Source organism: Pelobates fuscus, chromosome 3 (genome assembly GCF_036172605.1).
Source record: "Pelobates fuscus isolate aPelFus1 chromosome 3, aPelFus1.pri, whole genome shotgun sequence".
Classification (NCBI taxonomy): Eukaryota; Metazoa; Chordata; class Amphibia; order Anura; family Pelobatidae; genus Pelobates; species Pelobates fuscus.
In genome coordinates, this window is record NC_086319.1 from 400,360,908 (window position 1) to 400,381,206 (window position 20,299).

The following is a 20,299-nucleotide window of genomic DNA, read 5'->3' on the forward strand; positions in this document are numbered from 1 at the left end:
ATAAACTTTCATCCTGATGAAAGTTCATGTATTGAACTGAAACGTCGATTGATTTTATTGGCATCCGACCTGAATAAAAGTTAAGTTTTACTTTTTCACCTTTACCAAGTGCTTGGAGTGCTATAATTTTTAACCTTAATATGTTTATGCGGACAAGCACTGGGCACTACAAGACTTTTTCTACTGGAATGCAGACAAACAAAAAAAAAAAAAAAATATATATATATATATATATATATATTAATTCAAACAAGCATTAAATTGTAATAATAAAATACACATTGTATTATGGAGTTTAAATACATAATGTAACGTTAATTCACTCTCTAAACAACAATCTTGTGGTGATCTTGGATCAAGTGTCCTTTGTCCATGTTATATTTGGGCAAATCTGCTCATAACTGTTTATGTAATATTAATCAGAATTCACCTCAATGTATGACAGACATACCCATTATTTTCATAAATACCTCAAGAATGTTCAAAGAATCTTGATGACACTAATCACTTGTAACCAACACTACACAAACTCCTTAAGTGTTCAGTCACAATGCCCTCTATATTAGTAGAAAAAAATAAAAATAGACATACCGTATATACTCGAGTATAAGTCGAGTTTTTCAGCACATTTTTTGTGCTGAAAAACCCCAACTCGACTTATACTCGAGTCACTGTATGTATTATGGCAACTTACATTGCCATAATACAGACTAGGGGCTGTTGGGGGATGGCAGGGAGCGTTTACTTACCTCTCCTGCAGCTCCTGTCAGCTCCCTCCTCCTCCGCGCCAGTCCGGTCAGCTCCCCTGTCAGCTCCCAGTGTAAGTCTCGTGAGAGCCGCGCTATGACCCTGCGGCTCTCGCGAGACTTACACTGGGACTTGCAGAGGAGCTGACAGAAGCTGCAGGAGAGGTTAGTAAACACTCTCTACCAGCCCCCCTCCACTGAATTGCCAATGCCACTGGACCACCAGGGAGTGAGAGCCCCCCTCCCTGGCCAGCTAACAAGCAGGGAGGGGGGACGAAAAAATAAAAATATATAATAATAAAATAAAATAATAATACAATAAAAAATAATAATTAAAAAAATAATAAGAAAAATGCCCACCCCCCACCAAGACTCTGCAACACATACACAAACACACACTGCATCACACACACTCACACTGCATTCATACACACACACTGCACTCATACACACACACTGCACTCATACACACACTGCACTCATACACACACTGCACTCATATACACACACTGCACTCATACACATACACTGCACTCATACACACACACTGCATTCATACACACACACACTACACTCATACACACACACTGCATTCATACACACACACTGCACTCATACACACACACTGCATTCATACACACACTGCACTCATACACACACTGCACTCATACACACTGCATTCATACACACTCACACTGCATTTCTACACACACTGCACTCATACACACACACTGCATTCCTACACACACACTGCACTCATACACACACTGCATTCATACACACTGCACTCATACACACACTGCACTCATACACACTGCATTCATACACACTCACACTGCACTCATACACACTCACACTGCATTCATACTGTCATGCCTTAATTATGATATCCTCTTACTTCCTGGTTCCACGGAGCTTAGCCACACCTCTTTATGACACGGTCTCCCTATTTAATCTGACCGCACCAGCTGATCGACGCTGGATTATTGAACTACGTTCCGTACTCACGAACCGGCTGCAACATCGTTGTGAAAGCCCTCTGTTACCGGACCGGACTGGAAGACTTCATGTTCCCTTCACCTTTCCTCATCCACGACTAAAGCTGAACTCTCACCATTCAGGATAAACCGCCTCTGAGGAGATCTCGGGAACCAGTGTTCTATGTGCCGGAAGCTAAGTAAAACCTCTGTGATAAGCGTTGCATCTCAAAGCTGTTATTTCCTGTCTCCAAAGTCCTTCGTTAAAACAAACCCGTTACAGCTAACTTCAACTCATACTTTGTCTCAGTTAGCTGCATCTATCTTACTTCAGTTAAAGTCTATGGAACAGCTATTGTAACTTCTTATCACCTAATTAATTACTACTTCTAAAGGACTCTATCTGATTCAGTTATCGTTTACTACTTAAAGCTACAGTGCATATAATTGTGGACTTCAGTTATCGTTTACTACTTAAAGCTACAGTGCATATAATTGTGGACTTCAGTTATCGTTTATTACTTAAAGCTACAGTACCTGTAAATTGGAATTAAAGTCAATACCTTTTACTTTTTATAATAAATATTCAAACTATAAGAAATCTGCAGTTGTGTTCCTTCATAACAAATGTTTAGACGTGACACATACACACACACTGCACTCATACACACACACACTGCACTCATACACACACACTGCACTCATACACACACACTGCACTCATACACACACACTACATTCATACACACACACACACTGCACTCATACACACACACTGCACTCATACATACACACACTGCATTCATACATACACACACTGCACTCATGCACACACACTGAACTCATACATACACACACTGCATTCATACATACACACACTGCACTCATACACACACTGCACTCATACACACACACACTGCATTCATACACACACACACTGCATTCATTATATACACACACTGTAAATAAATATTCAATTAATATAATTTTTTTAGGATCTAATTTTATTTAGAAATTTACCAGTAGCTGCTGCATTTCCCACCCTAGTCTTATACTCGTCTCAATACGTTTTCCCAGTTTTTTGGGGTAAAATTAGGGGCCTCCGCTTATATTCGGGTCGGCTTATACTCGAGTATATACGGTATGTGAAATATTTAAGAAGGTAACCAAAAGATAGGTTTTCCTCAAAGAATGTTCAGTATGTGCCAATCTTTATGGAACTCCTCTTCCTTAGTCCACATGTTACAATTGGCAAACATATAAGTCACTGGATAAATATCCTCTGCTGTGTCTGTACATGCTAACCACATTAATCCTGCATGTGGAAATTGAGGACAACTGTAACTTCTGAATGTAAACAATCTGTAGGAATGGAAGAAACAGGGTGAGTAGATCTTATTATATAACTAATATATTATAATTTGCAATTCGATTCTTGCTAATTATGTTACTTTCAAACACTATTGAACATATACATTTTTTAACATGCAATTTTTTTGTTTAAAACTGTTATTTATATTCTTTTTTCATCATTCTATCAACCCTTCAACCTTTTTTAAGGGGGCGTAGATCCAATGTTGGTCAATGGGCTTGGTGAAGCAAGTTCTTGCAACATAGAAAATGAACACTTGTGGGTTGTGTGCTTCCGGTTAACGACTTCTGAATCTCAGGAAATGCTTTTCCTAGCATCAATTTACCATGTCCAAACCATAACTTAAACTGCCAAATATATGTTTTCTCTTAGAGCTAGACCTGTTCAGTAGCCACCTCTGCATATCACATGCAATGGTGTAATCTGCTTGGTCTTTGTGGGATATTTTCATGTTGTCATAATGTATTTTTTTCCTTTTTCCCATTCCAGAGTATTGCTATCTCCTCTGCAACCTGCACGTTTTAGGTATGGGCTTCTGAGTGAATTTGGATGGACTCAGGCTAACTTACTGTCCATACATTTCTCTTTCAAATTAACATGTACATGGTTCAGTGAAAGAGATTTGTTTCTCAAAAAAATCCATTATTCTCAGAAAAGAATATATGAATAGTCTTGATGTTTGTAAATGCAATTAAAATATTCTTCATGTGAATTATTTTTCCAATTGTTATTTCCCCACATGATTCCTAGATACAGTCTTAGCAAAAACAACAGCATTCCATAGGTTAGCTGATTATTTCACAAAGAGAAAATGTACATTGTATGTGTCTACCTCATTAGAATAATAAATGAAATATCTAATAAGGTGTGGGTAATTTTTTGGTAATCCACCATCCATATTTTTCAGAAATCTAAAGTCTATCTAAGACTGAGGAACCCATCCATGCTGTTGTAAATGATGTTCCAAGCTCAGAAATTGAGTTTGAGTAAAAGGATAATAAGTTATTTTTCACCCCAATAAGTAGAACCTGTGTTTATCATCATGTGAAATAGGAGACTTTGATGTACATCTTTGGGTATAACTTCACAACTTGGAGAGATTATTATCTTTTCTCCAAGAAAATATAACAAGTTCTTACATGCGATTCATTCGGCTGAAATTCGTGTAACCTGATAACATTTTCTATTTTTGGAAGAAATGGATCTGCCAAGTAAAACATTTCTCACCATGCATAATTCTAGTATTTACACGCAGTATATGCTAAAGCTCCCTTTTATCTTACATTGTATTTACATACACCTAAAAATAATATGTGCTTTGTTGAAATTGATAGGCTTTTTTACTTTTTGTTTTTAGTTCTGCGAGGAAAAATATGCACACTGTATATTGTTCTGCTAACAAATGGAAAGATTTGTAAGTTGACAATCCAATTATGCTTCAGCCACTTACATGAGCAAGACCAGAAATGGTCTCTTATTAAAATAGAACAACCCTTAAAAATAGTCCTTACTCGGTACATTTGACGTCAGGTGGTCTCTCATTAAACGTGACACGTTCGATCACTCGGTCAATGTGCACAGGAAAAATGGCTCCTATCATTATATCTCCAGGCTGGTTCATCCGGCTGAGTTTTGAGACTCCAATTTTGCATTGTTGGTCTTCAAAGCAAAAGGCTGGAATGAGGTGGGACAGGATTATATGCCAGAGGGCTCTGTATATACTGATCATCATGTTTCCAATATGAGGGAAATACCTATTGATATGGAAAACAGAGAAAGCTTAACTTATTACTGTTAACTCTGGGGAACAGGCTGCCGATTGTAATACTTTTGAGAACTATGCAATGATGTAACGTTGTTATTTTGTGTTTTTGTTCATTGATGCATGCATTTATTTTGATGAAAGATATAACATCTAGTCAGAAAACTGTCCCCAACACTTCCACCATAGCTAGATTCTAAATCTTCAACAGAACTTCTATTTATTACCTATGATGAGATAGAACTAGTGTGTGGGAAATAGGATGATCATTGTGCACCGACTATTATGTTGTAGTTAGCATGTAAGGAGATGTTTCCTAACTTCCTGAATTCCACACAAAACCTTTTACAAACAGTGAAGTTTAACAAAAGTATAATCTGGCCTCTCTCCCATTTAAAAAAAAAATAAAAAATACAAAAGAAAGTGCTTTTAGGTAATTTTCAGGAGTTTTTTGTTAAAGGAGAATGGATCATATTGGAAAGATTTAGGGGTTAAGAGTTCTTTCTCAAGGTGTAGCTAGTGGTTCTATTCAACTGATGTAAATGCAAAATAGCACATTAACCGACATCCACCTCTCTGAATCTCAGGAAAGGTTTACTGTTTAATAATAAATACATGAATACAATTCACACTTTAACCAACAAACAAATGCTTAATACTTGAGCTAGTGTGAGCATTTTGAAGGAGAAGTAGAGCAGTAGTGGAACACTTGGTATGAATAAAACTAAGTAGATTATCACTCAATCTCCAGTTGTTGGGTTATAGTTCATGTCAAGGCCTAGGGAGACTCTTGTACTCACACAGACATACAGCCTTGATTAGATAACACAGATATATATAACCAAGTAGGGATATATAAAAAAATGGGGTTATAGATTGCACATAAGGATATACAAGGAAATACAACCTTAAAATCAGAGTGGATATTAAGCCAAGGGGATTCTAAAAAAGAAAGATTGAATTTGGTGAAATATGTAATGTGATATATATAGACTCCAGGAGGTAGAAAACTTACAAGATGTCAAGTAAAAATGGGCCTGTCTCACAGAGTAAAGAAGCCAACTCCAGTATCTTAATTCATAGATTTCACTTTCAACATGATCCACTTGGACTTTCATCATTCTGAGGTTGATAGAATCAATACTATTTACCTAAGTAGTAACAATATCACAACATACGTACTAATAATATCTAGACCTCAGGATGTTCTTCACATCTGTCAAAAGCTAAATGTTCCTTTCTTGGTAAATACATTGCAAGGAATGCGTCTAGGTAAGGAAGGCAAAAGTTAAATAAGGTGTAGTGTTTTATACAGTCGGAATATAATATAATGGGTATACATCGGCAGAATGGGATGTACTAGGTTGAGTAGTACAGGGATAGTAATAGGATATAGTATATATATATATATATATATATATATATATGTATATATATATATCCTATTATATATATATATATATATATATATATATATATATAATATCCTATTATATATATATCCTATTATATATATATATATATATATATATAGCGACAGAATGGGGTGCATTTGGTTGAGCATTACAGATATTGCAATATGGTTTTAGTATAGATACGGTGACAGATTGGACTGTGTTTGGTTAAGTTTACAGATATAGTAATATGGTTTTAGTATAGATACGGTGACAGAATGGGTTGTGTTTGGTTGAGTTTTACAGATACAGTAATATAGTTTTAGTATAGATACAGTGACAGAACGGGTTGTGTTTGGTTGAAGTTTACCGATATAGTAATATAGTTTTAGTATAGATACAGTGAAGGAACGGGTTGTGTTTGGTTTAGTTTACCGATATAGTAATATGGTTTTAGTATAGATACGGTGACAGAACGGGTTGTGTTTGGTTGAAGTTTACCGATATAGTAATATAGTTTTAGTATAGATACAGTGACAGAATGGGTTGTGTTTGGTTGAGGTGTACAGATATAGTAATATGGTTTTAGTATAGATACGGTGACAGAACGCGTTGAGTTTGGTTGAGTTTACCGATATAGTAATATGGTTTTAGTATAGATACGGTGACAGAATGGGTTGTGTTTGGTTGAGTTTTACAGATACAGTAATATGGTTTTAGTATAGATACGGTGACAGAACGGGTTGTGTTTGGTTGAAGTTTACAGATATAGTAATATAGTTTTAGTATAGATACGGTGACAGAACGGGTTGTGTTTGGTTGAGGTGTACAGATATAGTAATATGGTTTTAGTATAGATACAGTGACAGAACCGGTTGTGTTTGGTTTAGTTTACCGATATAGTAATATGGTTTTAGTATAGATACAGTGACCGAATGGGATGTGTTTGGCATTTGGTGGTATGGGAAAGGACCAGTAATACGATATAGAGAATATAATGCAGGGTTGTTTTGTACTTACTGTAAGTCATTCTTCTTTTCATTGTGCTGCATAAAACATTCTTTCTTGTATTTATAAGCAGAATCCCTTTAACTGTTACATTCCTGAATAATGCATCTAGGGAGGATTCATGTGTGCAGTCATATCTATGTATATTTTAAATAAAGTGTTAAATAAGGCATTCTCCCTGCTGAATGATCCAGTAATAAACACATTGACAGTTTTCCCATTTGGTGACAAATTACAATTATAATTATAATGACACAGAGGATCTTAACCAGCTGCATCATCTACAGCCTGGCTTTCAATAAAGGAGATCTCCAAGTTAAGAATACAAATTAATTAATTCAAATACATATGTATATATTGCAGATTAATGCACATCTTATGCACCATAACAACTGTAGTTTTTTTTTTGCATTGGTTTTGGTGCAAAGAATCGCAAGTCTATACCCTTGGTTAGGAGATATTCCAAGCACTAAAATGGCAGCAGCTTATTGCAGTGTATATGGTTCCAGAAGAGTATGGGTGCAATCCATCTAGTTTCAGTCAAATTTCTCTTTGCCATACTACAGCCAGTAGCAGTGCATAGCAAGATATATCTGCTGTCAATATCAGATGAGCAATGGCTTCCCTTATTTCATTACTGGGTGCAAGTGACCTTTCTTTTCAACATACATAGAGATATACAAAGATCACCTAGCACTCTTTCCTTCGGTGAACAAATATAACCTTTTATTGTTTCATCACAGCAGACAATGTTCTAACTCCTATAAGGCAATATTCCAATTCTTATATTTAGCTATCAGAACTTAGTACAATATATATATATATATATATATGTAGTAAGGCCCTTTGGCCTGTGTTTGTGGGAGGGGCGTATGACACACCCCTTCCCTACTTAAGGGACACCCCTTACCTGGCTCCATACCTTCGAGGTCAGCGTTGCATCCTGAATCCACTTCCGGTTCACGGACGGCGCCATCTTGCTTTCGGAAACCCGCGTTTTTCTTCGGTGTCAGCTGTGTCCAGGAACTCCTTACAGGTCTTTCCACGGCCAGCCACGCACAAAAAACCCGGTCTTCTTCGCTGATCGAGTCCTCAGGACTTCTCAAACGTAAGTCCGTCGTCCGGATCGCTTCCCACGGCGTCGCAATAATTTTCAGCCTCACTTTACGGCCACACGCTTTACGGCCAAAGTCTCAGGCAAATTAACCCTCCGGTTTCCGGAAACCAAGTACTAAGTATGTAGCATTCTTATGCTTTTCTTTTTCCCTCCTTTATTTCAGTTTGTTTCTATATAAGTTTTTAGTACCTGATAGTAGGATTATTCATTTTTAATGCAGATTATAGTGTATTAAATACCAGTCTGTTTTATATACATATAACGATTATAGCAGGTATTTCATAATTTATGCTGTCACATTGATTATACCTAGGTTAGGGCTCATGTATTAATAGTTCATGATATTATCCTGGTATACATATACATAGTTTTGCTTGAACAACTTTACTTTTTGTGTACCTTCCATTTACACTTAGGAAATTTGTTTTAAACAAACGTTTTTTTTTCTTTTCTTCTTTTCCCTGTTTAAACACACCATGTACACTTTTCATTACATGGCACGTGTCATATGCTGACTTTTCTTTATGTACTCAAATTACATACACTAGAAACTCAGATAATTAATCAGGATTAGGTATAATGTATATATATATGTGATAAGGTTTTCTCTAATTTAATTGTGTATATTACGTTGTCACTACCATGTACACCCGTTTACATGGCACGTACATTTCCTGACCTTTCTGCATATACTCAAACGATATATCGTGTATACAGAACACGGTCCCAACATCTCACACTTTCAGGTTTGAATCACACTTTTGGTTTAACCTCTCATACGTCAACTTTTCTGCATATGGTCAATTTTCATAGTTTAAACTCATACTCCCTGCACTATGATTACTACAGTAGCACGGCCATATATATATTTTAAATTTTGGTCACCAGGTATACACATTATATGTAGACACTACAAGCTAATCCTGCGTTACGGTTTTTCTCCATAACAATCAGGCGGGGTACTTCCTTACTCTAATTGTTCCCCTTCAACACATACGGTTAATAAAATCAACCACAGCATATCTAGTCTACGTTAGTATCACAGGATCCATTTCTCATACTATCATATCTATTTCTACCCTTTTAGGTTTATCCAGGTTTTCTATACCTTACGCACCATATACGTATACATACTATCAGGTACGTAAGCCTGCTCACGTGTCACATACGTTCTCCCTAAATAGGACATAGAGTACTGGCAAGTTAGGGGTATAGGCCCAAATAGGTATCTCCCCTCTTGGCATACCGCCTATAGTTTAGAGGTCCGCGAGGCCAACACCCCGCCTCAAACGTTTCGGAGGCATACACCCCTCGGGCCACACGTTAGTTAGCCGCCTCGCAAAGTTTAGAGAGGGCGTCACCTGTCACTCCCTTCCCCTGTTTTTCTTTTATTGTCACCGAGAGGCCTACGAATTCCTGCCACTACATGGGTGGCCTCAATATTCCCTCGCGCCAACGCATAGATAGAGCCTCTCATAGCCACTTGGCAAATAGCAGGGCCTCACCTGTCACCAAAGGACAAGATTAATTTTTTCGCCTCACACGGCATAATTAGCCCGCCAGTACCTCCCCTGGGTTTCAACACTAACGGTATATTTTCTCATCTAGTATGTCTCAAGAAGGGGTAGAGGATTTCTCCATCCCGAGCACTCCGGCTAGACCAAACTCCCCACCACCGGAAGAAGACATGGCTAGTCCTGCATCATTCAGGTCCTGGACAATCCCTCGCATAACTAGCGAACTCAGGAGGCGACACATTCCTTTCCCCGCTACTGCCAGGAAAGCGGAACTATACAAACTGTTGCACACCTCAACTGATAACTCTGATGCAGGGGAAGGGACTAGCCAGTCTAACCCGACAGATATACATGGCATGCTTACATCCCTCATGTCATCCATGGGCAAGGTAAACTCCAGGCTGGAGAAACTGGAATCGGTCACCACAGCCCTTACCTTGGCTGGGTCAGTCACTGTGACCCCTCCGCCACTGGTCGAGTTGCCACTAGTTTCTCCAGCCACCACCTCTGACGAGCAGGAGGTTAACCCTGCCCATATGATACCTGAGCACCTTAAGAAAGACATCCTGGAAGGTAAAGATGTCAACTTAGCTGCACTACTAATTGCCTCCCAGGATGTGGTGGAGCATAAAACTTATGCGTATGAGGATATTTCTGTGGTGGTCAAGTCCAGGGATGCACGCCTAAACAGGAAACTCACCATCCCGGAATTTGTGTTGGCTTTTGGCATCTACCGGGATGTCATATGTGCCGTTTACTCTCACAGGCGTGAGGAATTTGACATGTATATGCACAAGCTGGTGGACCTGGGCAATAAATATGGTGGATCGGCATTCTACGATTATCATAGATCTTTTTCTGCAAAAGTGTCAGGCGCCTTCTCACAGTACGGGACAAGGTCCAACTGGAGTAAGATAGACACAGTGATTTTCTGCAGACACTTTGCAGGGCTAAGGACGCCGGCTTGTGCATACTGCTCCTCCATGTCTCATTCTGCAAATTTTTGTCCCACCACTGCTAACGAGCATACCCACGTGCAAGGACCTAGCTCCGCTGGTCCTATGGAGAAAATAGCTAAAGACAAACTGGGTAGACCTATCAAGTTTCTGGGCAAATCCCAGATATGTAATAACTTTAATGTTGGTACATGTAATTACAGCGGTTGTCGTTTATTGCATATATGCTCAAAATGTTTCAGGGCACATGCAAAAATCATGTGTCCCAATAAAATGTATCCCAAACAGTACCTAACGTCTATCAACATATCCCTACTTGCGACATTTCTGTCACAGCATCCATCTACACATTTAGTAGATTTCATAATCTCTGGTCTATCAGAAGGATTCCACACAGGTATCATACATATGCCTTCAGGAATCCTGGAATGTCCAAATCTACAATCCGCCCAACACAACCCTACAGCTGTTGACACACTCATAGCTAAAGAAGTGTCAGAAGGTTTTTTATTGGGACCTTTTCAATCCCCTCCTTTCACTACATGGAGGACAAACCCTATCGGGGTTGTCACAGGAAAATCTTCCAACAAGCAGAGACTTATTATCGATTTGTCGGCACCACACACCTCTACCACTCCTAGCCTCAACTCCCTAATACCATCGGAGGAATTCTCCCTGCAATATTCCACTATAGACCACGCCATTACGGCTATCTTACAGGCAGGAGTCGGTGCATGGCTCAGTAAGACCGACATAACAAATGCATTCAAACTACTACCAATCCACCCCACACTGTGGCACCTACATGGCATCAAGTGGGAAGGGAACTACTACTTTTTCTCACGACTAACTTTTGGTTCTAAAAGTAGTCCAGCCATATTTGACACATTTGCCGAAATCCTATGCTGGTTACTACTCAATATATCCAGATGCCCTACAGTCATACATTATCTGGACGATTTCCTAATGGTCGAGGAGAATTCTTCCCCTCCCACTAGCCTCAAAGACACTGTCAGCCTATTCAACCAGTTGGGGGTCCCAGTCTCCCCTACCAAGACCGAAGGCCCAGATACCATCATCACTTTCCTGGGCATCATGCTAGACTCAGCCAACATGCAAGCTAGCCTACCACGCACCAAGGTAGAAAACATTCTGACAAACATCAACCTCTATATACAACTACGCACTTGCAATCGCAAAGAATTACAATCTTTACTGGGGTCACTCAATTTTGCCATGCGTATTATACCTCAAGGCCGTGCTTTCATATCACGTCTCCTCAGCATGTTCCCACGGTTTCTACATGATGCACACAGATTAACCCTAGATACCCAAGCCACGGCAGACCTTCTCATGTGGAGAAACTTTTTAAACTCCTGGAACGGAAAAGCATGTTCCTCCCTCAATTGTCTGACACTTCTCCTACTGTTTGGACAGACGCGGCGTCTACCACAGGTTTTGCAGCAATTTTTGGGAACGAATGGCTTTGGGGTAGCTGGCCTTCAGAGGTGCAGGACCTGGAGTGTTTTTTCTCTACCTCAGCTCTTTTCGAGATATATCCCATCGTGGCGGCTGCCGTGGCATGGGGACATCTATGGACAGGTTCATCAGTCAGGTGTTACTCAGACAACCAAGCAACCTGTTCCATTATCAACAAAGGTCGCTCCAACTCCCTTACTATCATGAGATTTTTGAGGAAACTCACTTGGTTGGCAGCATGTCATAATTTTTTCTTGCACTGTGTTCATATTCCAGGTATTTGTAACGAGGCAGCTGATAATTTGTCTCGTTTTAAATTCCAGGCCTTTCATCAACTTCTCCCATCAGCCGCGCTCACAGCCACGGCCACTCCACTGTTCCATCAGCTAACAATGGACTAGACGTTATCATGCAACATTGCAGAACTTTGTCCCAACTAGCTCCATCTACAAATACCAGGAAAACCTACAACAGAGCTTTCAGTTTATTCAAAAGATTCCTTTTGGAACACAACATATTACAACCATTCATCATGACATCTTTTTTAGGTTTTGCCTCTTTTTGCCACCTCAAACTCAAACTTTCTTACAACACAATCAAACTATATCTTACAGGCATCCAACATCACATGCTGACCTTACAACCCAACAACTCAAGTTTCATGTCATCATACCAAATCAAGAACATCCTTAGGGGTATACAAAGATCCGAACCCCCGCATACAGCACAGAGGCTTCCTATAGATTTTCATATCCTTAAGAAATTATCACAACTACTAGATCTAAAACCCTTCTCCTTCAACACAACACTAGTCTTCAAAACAGCTATTTATGTGGCTTTTTATGGGTTTCTGAGACCTAGAGAGTTTACCGCCATCAATACAACACAATCCACTCACCTACTGCTTCATTCGCACTTAACCAAACACATGGACTATTATATCCTGACACTACCTCATTCAAAAAACAGTCAACACGCTCCACCCGTAGAGGTTAAATACTATCCGACTCACAACAGTTGGTGCCCCGTCCAAATACTGGACTCTTATACAGAGAGTCTCAAGGCACCACCATCACAACCACTTTTTGTTCTACGAGGTTCAGTTCTCACTACTACCAACTTCATGACCCACGTTAGGTCATTACTAACACAGCTGGGACTCAAGCCAGCTAACTATTCAGGCCACTCCTTCCGCATAGGAGCGGCCTCCACAGCCTCCAGTGTTAACATACCGGTTCATGTTATCAAGACACTGGGGCGCTGGAAATCATCCGCTTACACACGGTACATTCCTAACCCTGTACAAGAAGTAAGGAATGCTTTTCAGAACATGTCTTGTTAAGTTTGTATATTGGTAGTTTGTATTAAAATGTTGAAATTTCTATTTTTGCCCTCTTTATTTTCAGGCCTACCTCATCGTCGGTTTCGGCACACCACAACCGACTTGCTACTTTTATACCATCCTACACTTATTAGGTCTTATTTCTCTTTGCCATCATGAGCCCTTCACACAAGTAGTAAGGCCCTTTGGCCTGTGTTTGTGGGAGGGGCGTATGACACACCCCTTCCCTACTTAAGGGACACCCCTTACCTGGCTCCATACCTTCGAGGTCAGCGTTGCATCACCCTCCCACCCACACCTCTTTATCAACTCCTTTTTCTTACATTTCTTCTAGGTGGGCCCTCTTTATTTTCAGGCCTACCTCATCGTCGGTTTCGGCACACCACAACCGACTTGCTACTTTTATACCATCCTACACTTATTAGGTCTTATTTCTCTTTGCCATCATGAGCCCTTCACACAAATATATATATATATATATATATATATATATATATATATATATATATATATATATATATATATATATATATATATAAATGGTGAAAAGTCCAACACTACATGGAATTCACTGTCATATTTAAAGGCTGTTTTGCAATAGTAGTGTTTTAAATAATTTAATAATTTATTTTATTTCTTTTTTAATAAATGTGATTGTGAATGAATACCCCATCACTTGAATCGGTACCATTCCCTTTTTGGATTTTCGTTCAAACTCACTTATTTCGACCACCGAACGATGACCACCCCAGCACCCCTTTAAAACGTGGAACATCAGTTATCAAGTGCAAAACCAAAATCAAAACGGGGTCGACAGAATGGATGGCGGCCAGCAGTATCTGGTTGTCAAGTGCCTGGAACTCATTTAGGCTAGGCCCTCATGCGAACCCTGGTGAAGATGGAACCGTTGCTCGTCCCAGTTCCCGACCAGCTAAACGAACAGCGTTTGGGAGATAGGAACTACGGACATTCGCTACTTGAAAGCATTTGAATATATTGTGTGGTTTTTGTACAGGCCACCATTTCCCTGTAACTATTTTGGGCTTCTACCTCAGGGCCGGCTGAAAACTTGACCCCAGTGAGATTCCACACCACCGAACCGATCTGAGCACTTTTTGGCCAACTTGGGCACTCAGATCAGGGCTATCTGTGGATGTGACTCTTGTGGGGATCCCATGTATTTTAGGGGAACTTTTAGGTATATAGGTATACTAAAATTTGCCCATTCTTTAACCATTTTTTCACTGTGGTATGATATTTGTTATGTTTCTCTTTAACTGAGAGATAATGAGTTACATTTTCCTGACTCAATTATCTCTCAGATACAGGGAGGAGCTTACTGTATTTCTGTATGGAGACCCCCTGCTTGGGGTCTGTGTATAAATTGAGAGTGCTTGCCTGAAATAAACATATTTACTCTCAGCATTCAGTCTCGACTAATGTATGGGGGGAAAGCTATACCAGCTATAGTCACTTTCACTACATGGTAGAGCTTCTTCACACTGGGAAAGGGAGTCTGTGGCAGCGATATACTGGCGGTCCGCCACAGTGAGTTTATTCATTAAAACTGCAAAAACAGCACTAAATGTTTATAATTTATAGTTTGTTGTATTATTCTTGGTAATAACCTGTATAAAGGGATCTGATTGTTCACAGACATAAGGAGTGCTAGACCATCTTTTGAAGATCAGAGAGACACTGTAGGCACTATAATCATTTTATCTAATTGAATTGGTTATAGTGCCTGGAGTCCCCTGGCACTGTCCCTCCATTGTGGGTTAGTTTAACCATGAATTAGGGTTCCTGGCTTCCAACAGCCACTCCTCTACTAGAGGAGATATCATACACTTCTTTGTAGGCATTTAAATTCCTACCAACATTCGCACTCTGATAGGCTGAATGCAGTCAGCTGACACACCCAGCCAATCACAACCACTCATTACTCCCAGGCCAAAGATTTCTTATTAGCCCAAGCAGCACAGTGGTGATGGTTTTAGCATTAAAACATTAAAAACTGTTTGGTGCCAGGGACTCTAGACACTATAACCACTTCAATGATATGAAGCAGTTATGGTGCCTACTGTAAACCTTAAAAAAAAACATGAGGTCAAAAGATAGTTTACAGAAATGTTCAAATAAAATGCACACAGTCTAGAAGAATAGTATGAGATCTAGTCCATAAAGCCTTACTCACCCTAATTCATACCCACCAAGTGTCCCTATTTGGGAGGGACAGTCCCTATTTTGGGCACAAATTCCTCTGTTTATCTTTTCTATCCTAATTTCTCTCTTTTCTAGGAATTCCACAGTAATGTGTCTTTAAATTACAATATATCTGTTTAGAAATCAGATTGTGTAAATAAGATACATTGTTCTTGTTCTAAATTACATTTTAGATGCCTAATTTGCAATTCGTAAGTCTCCTAAAATTTCTTAGGACATCCCGCCCTTGACTACACCTACACCACACCCCAAGATGAAAGTGTCTCTCTTTGTCCATTTGAAAGTTGGTAGGTATGCTCTACCATTATTACCAGTAGCTATGCTCTAGTTATGATTACCAGCCTGTAGTGGAACAGATGTCTCTGTCAGAAGTCACTACTTTTTTTTTTAATTCTTTACTTTTGGTATGACATTGTTGTACACTGGTGTGTTAATGCATATGTTACATGGTATATTCATTAGTCGACATTGGTTCGTAAACAGATCATGTTCCAGTTTGCATCTGACCGCGTCTTCAGTTTGCATGTAGTTACTCAGTTTGCATGTATTTGCTATTTGGTGTCATTATTTATGACTGATGGCTAATATCTTACTCAGGATTCAGATTTCTGAATTATGAAACCTTAATCGTTGCGGAGCGGCCCAACGTTTAAGGACCTTTCATGGTTGGGGATTGATAGACATGGTCTCTCCTCCAGCAACGATGTTAGGATGAGTCGAGGGGAAAGAGGGGGGGGTAGCAGGATAGAGGGGGGGCTCCTCATGGTGGAGTTCGGAGCGCCGTGGTGTGAGGTTCTCTTGGTATCTGCTTTGGGTGTTGGGTCTGCGGGGTGACCCTAGTGTGTTATCCTTTCAGTTCCCCCAATCTCCAGCCATCCACAGTTCCCAGACTTTTTCATAGGTTTTCATGTTGCCTCTCACCAGTGCCGTGAGGTGGTCCATGACCTGTATGTCTTGTATTTTGTGGATTACTGTGTTTACCTGGGGGATTGCTGGTTTAAGCCACACCTGTGCCATGGTAAGTCTGGCAGCACGCGTGATTTTGTGTAGGAATTTTTGTTCCTTCCTCGGCCAATCATCTAGTGTTCTAGAGAGCAGAAACACCCATGGGTCTTTTTTTTCTTTCCTGTGGAATACCTTATCAAGTAGGCTCCCAATTTCCCTCCAGAAGGTCTGTGCTTTCGGGCAGTCCCACCACATATGGATGTACGTCCCTTTGTGTCTGCAGCCTCTCCAGCACAAGTCGTCTGTTTTTTTTTGCATACGGTACAATTTTACCGGGGTGGTATACCATCTCAGCATGGTCTTGTAGGCCTGCTCTTGTTGGGTGACACACACTGAGATAGCTTTGTTTGCGTCCCATATTTCTCTCCAGTCTGTGCCCTCTAGGGTCTCTTTGAGGTCCATTTCCCATTGTGTGGTGTAGTGTAGGTCGCCCCAGTCAGTGCTGTTTGTGCACAGATGTGCGTATAGGTTAGTGATAAGTCCCTTTGGGGGATTTTTTTGAGGCACATTTGTTCAAAACCTGTTGATGTAGTTTGTGCTGCCATTTTTGCTAGGTTGTGTTCTGCAAAGTCTCTAATTTGGATATATCTAAAGAAGTCTGGGGGTCGTAGCCTGGTCCTTTCCATGAACTTCTCAAATGGCACTATTTGGTTCCCTTCATATAGGTGTATCGCCCTCTGTAGTCTCATCTCCTCTATATTTTTGAAATCTCTGGCCCTCATTCCCGGTGGGAATGCTCTGTTTCTCAACAGGGGCATCATTGGAGAGGGTGAAGTGGTTAGCTTATATTTTAGGACCACTGTGTCCCAGACCCGGAGGGAGTTAAGGATGGCTGGACAATCGGTGCGTAAAATGGCCCTGTGTTCCCTGGGTAGCCAGATGTAGAATTGGGGTAGGTCGGCTCCCGTTATGCCGGATTCTAGGTCCGCCCATCAGCGGTCGCCCGGTGACGAGTGCCACATGGCTATTTGGGCCAATTGGGCCGCTAGAGAGTAGTTATAGAGATGGGGTAAACCTAGCCCTCCTCCGTCTTTGGGTCTATACAATATGTTGCGTGCCACTCTGTGTCGTTTGTGTTGCCAAATAAAATCCCCTATTGTACTCTGCAAGGGGGCCAGATCCGTTTTAGTGATGGATATGGGGAGGGCTTGGAAGAGGAAGAGAAGCCTGGGGAGAATGTTCATTTTTATCGTGTGGACCCTTCCTATCCAGGATACAGGTTTGTCTGCCCATCTGTCAAGGTCGGCACCAAGGGTCCTAAGAAGGGGGGTGTAGTTCGCCCTGTATAGCTTTTTGGGGACTGAGGTCAGTTGTATCCCTAGATATTTTATGGTATTTTGAGCTATAGGTATGTGGTGTTGGTTCCTTATGTGCGTTGTGTCGTTTGTTGTCATGGCTATTGGGAGAGCAGCGGATTTGGATAGGTTGACCTTGTATCCTGATAGGTCTCCATATTCTGTTAATTCTCTATCTAAAGCCATCATTGAGCTCCCTGAGTTTGTAAGGGTGAGAAGGACGTCGTCCGCGTATCCCGATACTTTATATGTTTGGTCACCCACTGTGATTCCCTCTATAGATCGGTTTGATCTGAATGCTTGCATTAGGGGTTCTAATGTGAGTACGCACAGGAGGGGTGACAGTGGGCAGCCCTGACGTGTGCCATTGTGTAGGGTGATAGGGGCTGTCATGGCGCCCGGGATCCGGATGTGTGCCTTGACATCTGTGTACATGTCTTGGATCATTTTGATGTACGGGAATCGGAGATGTCGTAGGAGTTCGAACAGGTATGTCCACTTAACTCTGTCGAACGCCTTTTCAGCGTTGAGAGAGAGGATGAGCGTTGGGATGTGTGAGGTCATCTGTGTCCATATTAAGTCTATGTTGCGTCTAGTGTTTTCAAATAACTGACGTTCGGGGATGAAGCCCACTTGATCTGCGTGGACTAGGTTCGTTAAGTGTGGAGATAGTCTGTCCGCTAATATCTTGGCCAGTAGTTTTACATCATGGTTGATCAACGATATGGGTCTGTAATGTTCTGGGTAAGTCGTGTCTTTTCCCGGTTTTGGTATTAGTACTATGTGGGCCGTGGACATATCTGGGTCAGGATGTCTGCCCTGCATCAGGTGGTTGAACCACTTTAATAGGTGAGGTGTCAGTTCTTCTCTATATGTCTTATAATAGCTGCCCTCATATCCGTCAGGACCCGGGGCTTTTCGTTCCCGTGATATAGCTCTGTCTATTTCGTCCACTGTGAATTCTTCCTCCATGGTCTCTATTGCTGAGGGGGTCAGTTTTGGGAGGTCAATTTTGCTAAGGTATTGTCCGATCTCGTGCCGCATGTGTGGTGCTTTGTCGGCATCTGTGGGTGTGTGGTTGTATAGGGTTTTATAGAACTCGGTGAATATTTGAGCTATATCTGCTGGTGCTGTCTTAATCTGACCTGTGCAGTCCCTGATTGTCGTAATGTGTGTTTGTTTTGGTCGCGGGCGGAGTGTGCGTGCCAGTAACGTGTGCATTTTGTTGGCCTGTTCATAGAATGTTATCTTAGACCAGTGTTTCCCAACCCAGTCCTCAAGGCACACCTACCAGTCAAGGATTTAAGGATTACCCAGTTTTGTCTAAGGTGTTTTTTTCTTTTTTTTCTAAAAACACCTTAGACAAAACTGGGTAATCCTTAAATCCTGGACTGGTAGGTGTGCCTTGAGGAATGTGTTGGAAAACACTGTCTTAGACCATGTCATCACCTTCGCGATGTCGTCTAGTAGGGTCTCTTTGATGTGGCGTCGGGTAGTTTGTAGGGCTATGAGCCTGTCGGGGGTGGGGTTGGATTTGTGTCTCTGTTCTTGAGTGTGTAGGTCACGTAGGATGGATTTTAAGTGTTGTGTTTTTAGTTTCTTTTTTTCTGGTAGCTTCCCTAATGAGGGTACCCATATGGTGGTGGGTGTCAGGTCCTGTGTGGTGTTTAGTTGGAAGTAGTGTATTATCTCTTTGCGTATAGTCTCTTTAATAGCTGGGTCCTGTAGTAGGGAGGTGTTTAGTTTCCAGTTCCACTGGGTCGCGGTGCAGAGGTTGCCTAGTTCTATGCTTATGTCTGCATGGTCGGACCATGTGATAGATCCTACTGAGGACTTTGTGGTCTTTTGGATGGCTTGGTCGTTAACTAAGAAGTAGTCGATGCGGGAGTATGAGTCGTGGGGTGCGGAATAGAATGTGTAGTCTACCTCTCCTGGGTGGTGGGCCCTCCACACATCTATTAGTCCTGTCGTGCTTATGAAGTCGTGTACCAATCTATCTTGTCTCCCCCTGCCGTGTGAGCGTGGTAAGCCTCTTATGGTCCCTCTGTCTGTGGCCGGGCATGGAGCGGCGTTGAAGTTGCCTCCCATTATAATCCCATTATAATC

General features: G+C 41.0%; 1 protein-coding gene across 1 annotated transcript in view; it reads right to left on the reverse strand.

Moving 5' to 3' along the window:
• Positions 1-19,165, reverse strand: part of LOC134601913 (extracellular calcium-sensing receptor-like) — a 58,015-nt gene extending 38,850 nt beyond the window's left edge. The window contains exon 1 of the mRNA XM_063446418.1: positions 18,329-19,165. Within this exon, the coding sequence (XP_063302488.1) occupies positions 18,329-19,165 (837 nt within the window). The remainder of the gene's footprint in view (positions 1-18,328) is intronic.
• Positions 19,166-20,299: the final 1,134 nt, after the last annotated feature.